This window comes from Sceloporus occidentalis, unplaced genomic scaffold (genome assembly GCF_023333645.1).
Source record: "Sceloporus occidentalis isolate IW3139 unplaced genomic scaffold, rSceOcc1.0.p SCAF_307, whole genome shotgun sequence".
In the NCBI taxonomy this organism is placed as follows: Eukaryota; Metazoa; Chordata; class Lepidosauria; order Squamata; family Phrynosomatidae; genus Sceloporus; species Sceloporus occidentalis.
This window is the reverse complement of record NW_028317287.1, coordinates 424,667-438,620: the sequence shown is the minus strand read 5'-3', so window position 1 is coordinate 438,620 and position 13,954 is coordinate 424,667. Positions and strand designations below refer to the sequence as shown.

The window sequence follows — 13,954 nt, the reverse complement described above, 5'->3', positions numbered from 1 at the left end:
GGCTCCTTGTGATGGGAGGGAGCCCCATAAGCCACAACACACAACAATATGGCACACAATATCACCATCCTTACATGTTTCAAAAGCTGAGCCCCTGAAACGCATGGACTAACACAATCCAAGCAGCCCTGCTCTCAAGGGGCCCCACCTGACTCACAGGAGTATCGGGGGGGCCCTCTTATGAGGTGAAGGCAGCCCTGGTCCCTGGTGTCCCCTCTTACTGACACGGTCAAGATGGAAGGCCTGGGAGCACCCCAGACACTTCCCCACAGCTCAGAGTGTGAGGAGGAGATGCCAGGGGGAGCAAAAGGGAACCACAGAATCACACGGTTGGAAAAGATATTCTGAAATGGAAGAAGGCAAACTCCAACCACCCCCCCCCCCCAAATGCATCTCCTGTGCTTCTCCTCCGTTGGGACCACCACTCACCCCCTCTTCCACAAAGCGCCAGTGCCTTTGGCAACTACTCCTGGGAGTGGCGGCCTTGTAAACCTTGGGCAGTTTGGGACAGGATGCACCCTCTGTCCCTTTAGCAGCACAGCTATAAAGCCACCCGAGATAAAAGGCGCTCCGGAGGGCAGGTTCCCTGTGGCACCAGCTTTGCCCCTTCCTCATGCCAGCTCCACCGCTCCGCTGGCACCCCTTACCCGAAACACCTCTGCGTGGTCCAGTCGGGACACAAGCACCAAACTCTTGGGGGCAAAGAGCTGAGTTGGCTGGACTGGGGCGGCCACTTCCTCCTCTTCCTCTTCTTCTTCCTCCACTTCTTCTTCCTCTTCCTCTTTCTGCAAACGATTCTGAAGCTGCCGGGAGAGAAAAGGCTCCGCGGTTCTGCCAGAGCTGCCCATCCATAGCCCCTGACCCACCTGAGAGGGAGAGGAGTGTGTCTACTCTCCCCACAGGAGGCTGAGGCAGCAATGGGGCTCACTTTGACATTCCCTGTTGCCCCTGCCAGGAAGGGGACTCTGTCCCACTGCCACCCACCCCCCCTGCCCCTTACCTGGGACCTCTCAATGGCCTCCCAAAATGTGAAGCAGGCACAGTAATGTCGTTCCGAATTGATGTCTGTCAGGACCGCGATGAAGAAGGTGGGAGGATTTCTCTCGCGGAAGAGCTGCCACCCACTTGGCTGGCAGAACTGCAAGAGACCGGGGTGAGCTATTGGCATCAAGCTGAGCAGGAGGGCTATTCCCGCCATAACCAGAAGGGGCACGCAGCCCGCCCCCAAGGGAAGACCTTCCTCCCCCTCCATTCCCTCATCAGGGATGACCCAATGGTCACCCACCCCTCATCACTACGGGCACAGCGCCGGGGTGGTGGTGATGAAGCAACCATTTCCCCATGCCTCCCACCAGGGGAGGGGGCAGCGTGCCCCACACTGCTTGGCCTCCCAGACCCACAGACTCTGAGGGAATGACTGCGCCAGGAGGGTGGAGAGGAAGCTAGGCAGGGGCAGGGGCGACGTCTGCCGGCAGGTACCCCCAGAGGCCTTTTGAACCACTGGGGAGAAGGCTGACTTGGAGCAGTCAGGGAGCTGAGGGGCACCTCCTTCCCTCTCTCTGCCCCAAAATCTGAGTCTCCTAAAGAGGTCCCAAGAGGCTGGAATGGCAAGCGCAGGAGGCAGAGCCTTGATGGAGGAGCTCCCTTCCACAGGAAGGAGGTCAGCCTGGCTCCAGCTTATGGCATTATTCTCTCTTAAAAGCCTTATAACAGGCATCGGCAACCTACGGCCCACGGGCCGGATCCGGCCCGCGGAGACCGTCAGAGCGGCCCCAGGCTGGCCCTGCCGCCGATTGCCGCAGCCAGCGCCCTCCTTCCCCCTGCCCTGTGAGAAGGCTTCGGCCTTCCCAGGGGGCGGGGGGAACCTCTGGGGCCGCTGGCAAACCCGCCAATCAGCGGCGTTTGCCGCCGGCGCCCTCCTTCCCCCCGCCCTGTGAGAAGGCTTCGGCCTTCCCAGGGGGTGGGGAGAGGCTGTGGGGCCGCGGGCCTGGCGAGAGGGAGGCGGGGGTCCCCCTCGTCCTTTTCCCCAAGCCTGTGGTTGCTGCAGAGCCACGGGCCTGGCGAGAGGGAGGCAGGGGTCCCCTTGTCCTTTTCCCCAAGCCCTCAGTTGCTCCACAGCCGCGGGCCTGAGGAGAAGAAGGCAGGAGTCCCCCTCGTCCTTTTCCCCAAAGCAAGAGGCAAAGCAAGGTGGGAAACCACCGTCCTCAGGGACTTGGGTGCAAAAGGCGCGCTTCTTCTTCTTTGCTGTTGCTGCTGCTGCTGCTGCAGGCGCCTTTTCCCCCTCTCAGAAGTTCCCGCGGGGGCGGGAGGAAGGCAGAGAAAAAACAGAGGAGAAAGAAGGAAGGGAAACCCCTGCCTTCCCCTTCCTTCCTTGTCCTCTTTCTCCTCTGTTTTTTTCTGCTTTCCTCTTCCTCCAGCCTCCTCTACCCTTCTCTCCCGAGAGTTTGCTTCCAACTCTCTCCTTCTCTCTCTCTGTCTCACACACACAAAAGCTCTGGCCCCACTTTTCTTCCCCTCCCTGCTTCCCCTCCTTTGAGTAAGAGTAGGAGAGAGAAGGCAGCCACGTGGTGGTTGTTGTTATTGTTGTTGTGTGCCTCCATTTGCAACTTATGGAGACCTTGAGGCAAAACTATCATGGGGCTTTTAGGTCCAAAACACACTTTGCAGAAATAACCCACTTTGAGGCCGCTTTAACTGCCTTAGTTCAGTGCTAAGGAATCCTGGAAATTGTAGTTTATTGTGGCACCAGAGCTCTCTGCCAGAGGCTAAATGTCTCATGAAACTACAGTTCCCAGAATCCCCTAGCATTGATCCAGGGCAGTTAAAGCAGGCTCAAACTGGATTATTTCTGCTTTATGTTTTGGGCCTCAGAGGGGATTTTTTTTTGCCTTTGCCACTGTCTTCTCCTGAGGCTGAGAGAGTGTGATTTTCCCAAGAGGGAACCCAGTGGAGATTCAAACTTTCAAGGGCAGAGAGGGTTGTTGTTGTCATGTGCCTTTAAGTTGTTTTGAACAATAGCATCTCTAAGGTGAACCTATCATGGAGGTTCCTTGGCAAAGTTTTTCAGAGTAGGTTTATCATGATTCTTCCTGAGGCTGAGAGAGTGTGGCTTGCCCAAGAGCACCAAGTGGGTTTCCATGGATAAGCAGGGCTTCAAACTCTGGTCTCCAAGCACACAACTCAAACCACTGAACCATGCTGCCTCTCTGTATCTTCTGTGCTTTTAAAATGCTTGTTGTTGTATGCCTGCAAGTTGTTTCCAGTTTATATCTATATGTATATATCTGTGGGTGGGTGTGCATGTGTGTGAGAGTGTGTGTATTATATATAAATAGATGTGTTGGTGTATATATGTGTATGTGTGGGACACACACACACACACACACACACATATGTGTGGGTGTGGATGTATGCATGTGTGTTTCTGTGTATATATGTGTGGGTGGGCATGAATGTGTGAGTGTATATATGAGTGAGTAGGTGTGTATGTATGTATATATGAGACAGACTCTGCACACTAGGTCTAAGGGGGAGCTGTAAAGGGTTGTTGTTGTTATGTAGTTGTGTGCCTCCACTCTCCTCCCCCTCCAGCTCTCTGTTGGTGGTGAGGAGGTTGTTGTTGCTGCTGCTGCTGCTGTACACCTTCAGTCTATTTCCAACCCTGGCACAAAGTTTTTTGGTGAGTTTGTCCAAAGGAAGTTTGCCAATGTCTCCCTCTGAGGCTGAGAGAGTGTGATTTTCCCAAGGTCTCCCAGTGGGTTTCATGGGGTTTCCTTGGAGAGAGTTATATATAAAGAGATGTGTGTGTATGTATTTGTGTGTGTGTGTGTGTGTGTATTGGGGCAGACTGTGCCCCACTACGTCCAAGGGGGAGCTGTAGGATTGTTGTTGTTGTTATGTAGTTGTGTGCCTTCAAGTCCTTTCTGACCTATGTGGCAACCCTATAGTGGGGTTTTTTTGGCCATTTTCTTTAGAGGAGGTTTGCCCTTGCCATCCCTTGAGGCTGAGAGAGAGTGAGCCAGTGGGTTTCCATGACCAAGCTGGGATGAGAACCCCAGTCTACAAAGTTGTCCAATGGTCAAACCACTATGTTGGTTCCTTTTTATCATCCTCTATTCTACATTGTAGAACTAATCCAGTGTGACACCAATTTTTAAGTGCTGTAGTTCCATCCTATGGAGTCCTGGGATTTGTAGTTTTACTTTGGTCTTCTCTGCAAAAGAGTGCTGGTGCCTCATAGAACTACTAATCCCAGGATTCTGTAGGATGGAGCCATGGCAGTTAAGGTGGTCTCAAACAACGTTACTTCTACAGTGTAGTTGCAGCCTACATTAGAGCCACTGAATTGATGGAATCCTACTCGTTCATTCACTATTCATTCAGCAATTGATTGAATGTTTTTTTTTCCTTAGTTGGGAATAACCAACAGGAATTTATTTATTTGTTTGTATTTTATTTATTTTATTTGGTTTATATGCGGCTTTTCTGTCCAGGAGGCTGTCCAAAAGATCCCTGATTTTGAGCAGGATTGTGGTTGTTTCTGACTTACTGTGACCTAAGGGTTTTCTTGACAAGGCTTTATAAGTATTTTTTCCCTTTTTGCTATGGCATCCTCTGAGGCTGAGAGAGTGTGACTTGCCTCTATTTTTGTGTGCTTTCAAGTCTTTCCCAACTTAGGGCAACCCTGATTTTCTTCACATGAGGTTTGGGTTTGCTGAAGGCTGAGAGAGTGTGACGTGTGTGTATGGTGCCTACAAGTTGCTTCCAACTTATGGTGAACCCTAAGCAGAAAATATTATGTGGTTTTCCTGGCAAATTTCATCAGGGGGATTTATTATTGCTAGTCTGAGGCTGAGAGAGTGTGCCTTGGGTTTTTACCTGGAAGTCCCACCCCCAGAAGGCAGAGGTCCTGCTCCCCAGAGGGCAGATGCCCCTCCCCAGAAGCCTTGCCCCCAGAGGGAGGAAGTCCCGCCCCCCAGAGGGAGGAAGTCCCGCCCCTGGCACCCAGTGCCACCCAGTGAAGAGATACCTTTGAGTTTGGGCGCTCAGCTTCAAAAAGGTTCACCATCACTGGGCTAGAATAACTCTATTTTCTATCTATCTATCTATCTATCTATCTATCTATCTATCTATCTATCTATTTTTGCTTCGGCCCCCCAGTTGTCCGAGGGACAGGAACCCGGCCCCCGGCTCAAAAAGGTTGCCTACCCCTGCCTTATAATTTCAGAACTGGTTTTAAATATTTCCGTTATATATCTTGTTTTGTGTTGGTCTTTTGGGAGAAGTGGAAGAGACTGATCAGGACTAACAACAATCCTGCTGCAGGTAGGTTTTGGACTGTATACTGCTTTGTGACAGACTCCAAACCCTTTTTAAATATTTGAAGGGATGTCATACTGAGGAGGGAGCAAGCTTGTTTTCTGCTGCTCCAGAGAACAGGAGCAGGAACAATGGATGCAAGCTGCAGGAAAAGAGATTCCAGCTCAACATTAGGAGGGACTTCCTGAGAGTAAGGGCTGTTCGACAGTGGAACACACTCCTTCTTCGGAGTGTAGAGGAGTCTCCTTCCTTGGAGGTCTTTAAAGAGGCTGGATGGCTCTCTGTTGGGGATGCTTTGATTGAGATTTCCTGCATGGCAGAATAAAGGGGTTGGACTGGATCAGGGCCCTTGTGGTCTCTTCCAATTCTACAATTCTATGATAAACTATGAAGTGCACAACAGAGCAGAAATTGCAGACAACGCAAACAGTGGTGGCAATGGCGTAATGGCATGCAAAGGGGCCCAAGCAGCACAGAGGAAGATGCAGCGAGAGGGAGTCTGGATGCTTCTTTCTCGGCCAAGGGCTCTTCACACCACTGTTTGCGTTGTCTGCATGGCACCTCAGCCATTCCTCAGCAGATGAAGGAAAAAATATTCCTAGTGCTAAATGAAAAGGCGAGGAACGGAAGGAGGCCTACATCATCTTGAGACCTGCCCCTATAAAGCTCCACAAAAGTGGCAGGGAAGCTGCACACTTGAAACCTTTCCTAGAAGCACACTTGTGTGTACACCTGCATACAGCACCACTGGACATTTTGCCCATCCAACGGAGCCTCATGTGCACAGGTGCTGTCCCTGATTCTCCTGCACTTCAGGAGGGCTTGAGGAAGTTGGGAAGGATGGTGGGTTGGCTGGCTGGCCGGCCAGAGACCAACATACTCAACTCACGCACTCCACCCATGTGCAGCCGACTCACCAGTTCAATGCCCTGGGGGAAAGGGTTGTCCTCCCAGTCCTTCTCCGGAAAGCGCTGGAGTATCTGTCCCTGGCCGTCAGTGCTCCCTGCAGTTCAAGAGAAAAGGAACATGCACTATACCACCATTCTCTGGCCCTGTCCTCCATCATCTCCAGCCCTGGAGCTCCCCAGCTCCTCTTGAGGGGCTCCAGGGCAGAGAAGGCTCTCAGCACCCTGCCAAGCCCAGGGAGCAGGGAGAGGACCCCACAAGGTCCCCCAAGCTCTTCTCCCCCTCCGTGAAGAGGCCGGGATCAGTGACCAGTTGGGGGACTGGTGAAGATGGATGGGGGCTTCTGGCAGACCACATGGCTATTCCAGTTAAGGAGCTGGGACTGGGGCCTGACTGCACCCTTCTGCCTTCACTGACCATGCATGGCACATGGTGCCTGCCCCCCTGTATCTTGCCCCTTGATGTGGAAGCATCAAGGCATAGGGAAATCCTTGAAGAAAGGGTTATTAAAAGAAAGGCTTACGCAAAGAATGAATTACTCATCCAGCTAAGTTTGCTACCGTTGCCAAGAAGGCTTTGAAAAACCACTTCTGGTCTGGGAGGGAGCGAAAAGGCTGGCCCATCTCCCTCAAGAAGAAGAGTGTATTTTTATAGTGTTTTGTGGGTTTTAGGGCTATGTGGCCATGCTCGAAAAACCCACAAAAAACTATGGATGCCAGGCATGAAAGCCTTTGACTTCACAGAGTGTATTTTTATTTTTATGTATTTTATATTTTTGTATTTTTATGGCTGTAACCTGCCCAGATTCCTCGTGATTGGGTGGGCTATAAATAAATCATCATCATCAGTACTTTATCTGGTATGCCAATAGATTATTAGCAATGCACCAATTTCAAGAAATTCCCACCTGTCTACTATGAAAGTATGTGCCCCCCCCCCCCGCGCGCATTCCTCAAATGACCTCCCTCTTTCATTTGCCAGTCTGGCTTCTCAGAATCTGCTCATCTGCAATAGAGCTGGACTTTCTGACCCAGCTACCCTCCCAGTTCTGTCAAACAGGTGTAAACTCACAGACACCGGAGCCCGCTCATGTTTTGTCCGCCGCACCCTGGATCTGCTTGCCCTACTGGTTGCTGGCCTGCCCAAGGCCTTCGGGGAAGGCCGTCAGCCAGGAAGACTGGCACAAGCCAGACAGGCTGTTGGGGGAAGCCTTTTTGGTCCAGCGTGGCCTAGGAATAGCTGGGCTTTGGTGTGTAATTCCCAGCTTGGCTCAGGGAACTGGACAGCTGGCCGCTGCGTTTAAAAGCTCACCCTAAGGAGCCTCTGTGGCTTCTTGGGCTTTGCAGGAGAGAACCAGTGGCCTCCACATGCCAAAGGCAGCAAGAGGTGAGAGGCTAAGCTATTCTGGACACTTACACTGGCCCCCAAAGGTCTCCTCTCCAGGCTCTCGCCTTCAACCTGGTCCCATGCACCTCTCATGCAGTCACCAGAAGCAGGCCAGCACAGGTCCAGCCAGCCACTCGGCTGGTCCTTCTGGCCTCAGTTCCCTGTCCCCAAGGGGCCCAGAAGCCCCCAGGCATGCCAAGGCCCTCCTGCCTGTCCCATCCGGCCGCTGCTTGCACTGGCAAGTGATGCTCCTTTGCTGACACACAACCATTTGAGACCCTTTTTGCTGCCAGAACACCTTTCCTACAGAGCAGGTCAGCAGAGGAGCAGGCAGCAGCATCTCCAGCCAAGGCTGGGGAGGAGGGGGGACAAAGTCATGCCCTGCCCAGCCCCATGGAGAGCTACTTCTCTGGGCCAAGAGAGCAGCATGGAAGTAAGCACCCCAACTGGGCACCAGGCAGCTTCCTTCCCATGCGGACTCTCCTCTGCCAGAGGCTTCTCAGCAGAAGTGGGTGGGTGGGTGCCAGGGATGCCAGAGAGCAACAGCAGCAGAAGGATGAGTTAGATGGCCCTGGGGGTTCCCCTACAACTCCAGGTTCCTCCCTGACCACAAGACTCAATTGGCCATGCTTCTTTGATATTGCCCAAGGAATCATGGAAGCCAGACAAGAGCGGTCAATCCGCACGCACCAGCCCACAATCCTGCAGTGATCAGGGAGAACAAGTTTAGTGTATTGGGAAAAATGTGGATCACACAAGCATCCTTAAAGCTTAAGAACACCCCAAAACCCTGGACACTTTGTTTTAATTATAAATTTGGGCTTTTTCAGCTTTTTCTCCCAGGATTTCCCTCCAATGCAGCAGTTTTGCTTCTATTATCCTCCAATCTACCACAAAGAGAGAGAGAGAGAGAGAGAGAGAGAGAGAGAGAGAGAGAGGGGTATTCATGTTATTTCCAGGTGCAGAAAACATGCTGTGTGGCCCATGGGGGGGGCAGGGGTGAGAAAAGTGCCCCAGGAACAATTGCCCACCTTTTCCGGCTGAGAGTTCAGTCACATGTCCAGAGATATGAAGTCCCCCTTGGGGTGGTGGGGGAGAGAAAAATTGGGGTGGTAGGAAGGAGGGAAATGGGGGGGGGGGGAATCAGATGAAGCATTTTCTTTTTCTGAATGAGTGAAATGCTCCATGAGAGGACGTTTTTAAAATCCCAGAAGATGTGTCGCAGGAAGATCTGGGCAGCCAACGGGACTTTTGTGCCTAGCCAAACCCAAACCTATGGTGCTGCCATGTCTGAGAGGACATCCTAGGGGCGGGGGGCTTCAGAGACTGTGATGACGATGGTCCACCCAAAAGTTCTGTGTTTCCCATTCTGAGTTATTTTGAGAATAGAGTAAAATCTCCAGCCCTGCCGTGCCATTTCAGGATTCTAGGAAACCCTTCGTATCTCCTGCCCTGTCCCCATGGCCCAGAGAAAGTGCCAGGAGGAAAGGAAGCCCCTCACAGCACCATCTATCTGGAGTTCTTATCCTCTGGCCCCTCGGCACTGCTGCCTTTCTAGGTAACAGGCACCAGCTGCTGCATAGATGGTAGCATAACCGGCACTCGGAGCCAGTCACGAGACAAGGACAAGTATGTGCTCTGCAGGGAGAAAGGGGTCCCGCGCTCCTTCGCCGACTTCTGCCACTCAGAGGAGCGAGCAACGAAGCATCATCCAAAACCATCCAGCTGGCAAGATGGCAGAATGTGGGGTGACTTGTTCTTGGCAGGTGGTTGTGCCCAAAGGGGGCTCACAGATCGACAGAGGACTGACCGGTATGGGCAGCCATGAGGCCTGGGCCTAGTAGTACCCAGCGTCTTTACAACAAATCAGGTGGACAAAAAAGTAAGGGTCCCTACATCCATCAAATGTGCAGACAATACTGTTCCAAGTTGGGTGGCACGGGTGGGGGATAGTTTAGGGAAAGCACAACAGGGCGAAGAACTGCCCAAACCAGCCATGAACTTCAACAGAAACAGACAAAAAATCCTGCAGAGCAGGAGAAAGGGAAAATTGAAATGCAAAAATGCAGGATGGATCCGCAGCACCTGGCTGATCATCGGGTGTAAGAAAAGTATTCTTGGCCTTTAGCAGACAGTACACTTGCGAAAGGCCACATATCCCACCTTAATCACTAGACTGGGAGTGGAGGCAGTCCACCAGACAGCTACAACAGGGACAGAACGAGAGTCAAAGTAGCAGTGCCATAGCATCACTGGACAAACAGCAGCATTAAAACAGTGTAAAAGCATATTAAAGAGTAGAGGCGCCTCCCCCAGCTTGTTTTCTGCTGCTCCAGAAAACAGGACCCAGAGTCTCAATGGATGCAAGCTCCAGGAAAAGAGATACCCCCTCAACATTAGGAGGCACTTCCATACAGTAAGGGCTGTGCGACAGTGGAACACACTCCTTCCTTGGAGGGAAGTGGAATCTCCTTCCTTGGAGGCCTTTAAGCACAGGCTAGATGGCCATTGTCCCAGGGAGGGCTTGAGTTATGAGTTCCTGCATGGCAGAAGGGGGTTGGACTGGATGGCCTTTGGGGTCCCTTCCAACTCTAGGATTCTATGATTATTAAAGGCTCTTTAAAGGGGGAAAAAGAGGATCCCAACAATTATCGTCCAGTTAGTCTGAGATCAATCCCAGGAAAGATTCTGGAGCAGATCATTAAACAGAGTCTGTGAACATCTAGAAGGCAATGCCATCATCAGAGAAAGTCAACATGGGTTTCAGAGAAAGACGTCATGCCAGACAAATGTAATCTCTTTCTTTGATAAAATGACCAGATGAAGGGAATGCTGTGGATATAGTATATCTTGATTTCAGTAAGGCCTTTGACAAGGTTTCCCATGACATTCTTGCAAACAAGCTTCTAAAATGTGGGCTAGACAAGGCAACTGTTAGATGGATTTGTCATTGGTTGACCGGCCAAACCCAAAGGGTGGTCAGTCATGGCTCCTTTTCATCCTGGAAAGAAGTGACCAGTGGGGTGTCCAGTGGGGCTCTGTCCTGGGCCCAGGGCTATTCAACATCTTTATCAATGAACTGGATGTAGGAATAGAAGGCATACTTATCAAATTTGCAGATGACACCAAATTAGGAATAGCAGCTAATGTCCCAGAGGACAGGATCAAAATTGAAAATGACCTGAATAGACTTGAAAGCTGGGTCAAATCTAACAAAATGAACTTCAACAGGGAGAAATGTAAAGGTATTGCACTTAGGGCAGGAAAATAAGATGCACAGATATAGGATCATGGGGGACACCTGGCTTAAGGAGACAACATGTGAAAGGGATCTAGGAGTCCTAGTAAACCACACGTTGAACATGAGTGAACAGTGTGATTCAGCAGCTAAAAAGGCCAATGTGATTTTAGGCTGCATCAATAGAAGTCTAGTGTCTAGATCAAGGGAAGTAATAGTGCCACTGTATTCTGCTTTGGTCAGGCCCCACCTGGAATAATGCTGTGTCCAGTTCTGGGCAAAACAATACAAAAAGGACATTGTGAAACTGGAGCCATGTGTCCAAAGGAGAGCAACTAAAATGGTGCAGGGCCTGGAAACCATGGAGCCCTATGAGGAAAGACTTAGGGAACTGGGCAGGTTTAGCCTGGGGCTGCTCCAGAGAATAGGACCCAATAGAGTAATGGATGGAAGCTACAGGAAGTGAGATTCCATCTCAACATTTGGAGGAACCTTTTGAGGTTAAGAGCTGTTTGACAAAGTAATAGAGTGTGGTGAAGTCTCCTTTGGAGGCTGTTTTTAAACAGAGGCTGGGTGGCCATCTGTCACAGGTGTGTTTTGATTGTGAGTTCCTGCATGGCAGAAGGGGAGTTGGACTGGGTGGCCCCTGAGGTCTCTTCCAACTGATTCTAGGATCCTCAAGGCTGCCTGAATGATAAGGTCTTTACTGGCCAACAGCAAGCCCCACACCCACAAAATAGGCACTGGGCAGATCCCACAAGGTGCAGTTTCGAATACTGCAATTTCAGGAGGACACTGAGAAACTGGAATATGCTCAGAGAAGAATGCAAAGGCTATGAAGGGCCTGAAGAAAATCAGGGCACATGGTTGTGAAAGGAGAGAGTATTTTGGTCTATTTAGATGGGTTAAAGACCTTCTGGGGCTGCCTGCCACCCAGGGACCGCAGCCCTGAAGCGAACCAAGCGCTCCCCTTGCCTCCTGCCCTTCCTTCGCACATCTACCCCAGTGGCACCAGGCTGAGTGCAGAGGCCAAAGCTAACAGCCGCCATGCACAGAGTGGCCTGCCACAGGCACAGGGGGCTGCCCCATTGCAGGCTGCCCTGGCTGGGTGGGAAAGAGTTGCACCCTTCCAGACATGTCACACCGAGGCGTCTGCTGAGCCTCTCAAACAGGAAGTGAAAGCAGGAGGCCCATGCACAGAGTGCTCTCTCCAGCATCCTTTGCGCTTGGGCTAGAAAGCCCATGTCCAGAAAGGGTGGGCCTGGGAATCCTTCCTGCCAGGGACCTGGAAAATGCACCAGGCAGGGCAGCCTGCACCCAACCCCTGGTTTTGCAAGCTTTGCAAGGCAGCTGGCATTGCCCTGCGCCCGCCCCAAAGGGTCTCTGCCTCTGCCTGGGGCCCCTGCAGAGTGCACCTGCCCCCATGCGACCCCCTGGCCCCAGAGACAATGTGCCCCACTCTCCCAGGACCTCCTCCCAGTATGCAAATGCACATCTGAGGACAGCTCCAGCCACTCCAGTCCAGCGCAACCCGTGTCAGCAACCAGGACAATGGCCATCCTGTCCCCTCCCAACCTGGCAACAGAGAAAGCGGACCTCCCAAAGAACAACGAGGGCACTGTGTCCCTGGGCTGCTGAGGGCCGGATCCAGCCCTCTCCTCCTCTCTCAGAGTAAGCTCCTCAGAGTAAGCCAAAACAGCTCCAGTGAGCCAGGGCCGGCCGAGCAAGAGCAACAGCAAGTGCACTCAAGCACTCCCTAAGCAGTTTGCAACTGTAAGCATCGCATTGCCCCCAACAAGCTGGGGACTCGTTGTAGTGACTTACGGAAAGATGCCAGGCTGAGTCGGCCCTGAGCCCCTGCAAGAGCCCTGGCTGGGACTGAACTCACAACCGTATGGTTTGTGAGTGAGGGGCCACAGCACTTACCTTTGAACCACTGTGTCCCCAGGGCTCTTGCAGCGGTCATTCTCTTGTGGCCCCAAGGCTGGCTTTGCTCTCCAAGGGCCCACTTGCCCTAAATGGGGGGAAGCAGGAGGGGCAAATAACAGAAGTGGCTAATGGCACCTCCCAGGCCTTGGGGGGGGCTAAACATCTAAAGGGTGTGGGGATGTATATAAACATAGCAAACTGATCAGGCGCACTCCCCCCCCCCCCCCGCAGACAAAAGGGCAATGCTGTTCCCCAGTTGGAGCAAAAAATCATGACCGTTTCCTCCAAACTTTTGTGGGGCTGGGTCACGGGGGCGGGCCACTCGGTGAGAGGGAAACTGGGATCTTCCACTGCTATACTGGGGCGCAGCAAGGCAACCATGCTGGATGGTGACCTCCCTAGTGGCTGCAGGGGCTCCCAAAAACCCTCCCCCCAGACGGGATATGGGGGGGGGGGCAGAAAATTGAGGCAAAACCATCAACACTGATGGAAACAGCTCACCAGGAACCGGCCAGGTGCCTCTCTTTGCCAGAGTTGGAAGAGACCCCAAGAATGGCCATCCAGTCCAACCCTTCTGCCATGCAGGAACTCTCAATCCCCAACAGATGATGGCCATCCAGCCTCTGCTTAAAGAACTCCAAGGAATCATTCTCTGGAGCAGCAGAAAACAGGCTTCCTCCCTCCTCCTCAATCTGACACCCTTCAAGCTCTCATGTCATCTCTTAACCTTCTCTTCTCCAGCTTCACCATTTGAGCCTCCCTCCTTTGGACACATGGCTCCAGTTTCTCAATGTCCTATTAGAATAGAGTGGCACTGTGCTTCTATTGATGCAGCCTAATATCGCATTGGCCCTTTTAGCTGCCGCGTCGCATGGTTGGCTCATGTTCAACTTGTGCTCTACTTGGATCCTAGATCCCTTTCATACGTATAAGCCATCCCTATCCAGCCAGGTGTCCCCCATCATCCCATCTCTGTGCCGTTTCTTTTTCCTGCCTAAGTGCAGCACCTTACATTTCTCCCTGTCGAAGCTCATTCTGTTAGCTTTGGCCCAGCTTCCCGGTCCTTCTGACCCTGTCCTCTGGGGTATTAGTGCCCCTGGAGATGCTCCCAGGAGCAGACCTGGCCCAGTTCAATGCCAGGGCTTTTAGGGCTGGAGAAGAGAAGAGGACTCCCTT

The 13,954-nt window shown here is 52.1% G+C and overlaps 1 protein-coding gene across 13 annotated transcripts in view; it reads right to left on the bottom strand.

Moving 5' to 3' along the window:
• The window catches only part of LOC149274971 (myotubularin-related protein 5-like), a 42,977-nt gene that overhangs the window by 28,028 nt on the left and 995 nt on the right, over positions 1-13,954 (bottom strand). For 10 of the 13 annotated variants that reach the window (XM_089505025.1, XM_089505029.1, XM_089505031.1 and 7 more), the window contains exons 2-4: positions 6,237-6,322; positions 1,001-1,138; positions 648-866 (exon numbers count right to left, since the gene is read on the bottom strand). In XM_089505025.1, coding sequence (XP_089361151.1) covers positions 648-866; positions 1,001-1,138; positions 6,237-6,322 — 443 coding nt within the window. Of the gene's footprint in view, positions 1-647; positions 867-1,000; positions 1,139-6,236; positions 6,323-12,775; positions 12,949-13,954 lie in introns of those variants that run through there. The other 3 variants (XM_089505028.1, XM_089505030.1, XM_089505026.1) reach the window with 2 other exon arrangements.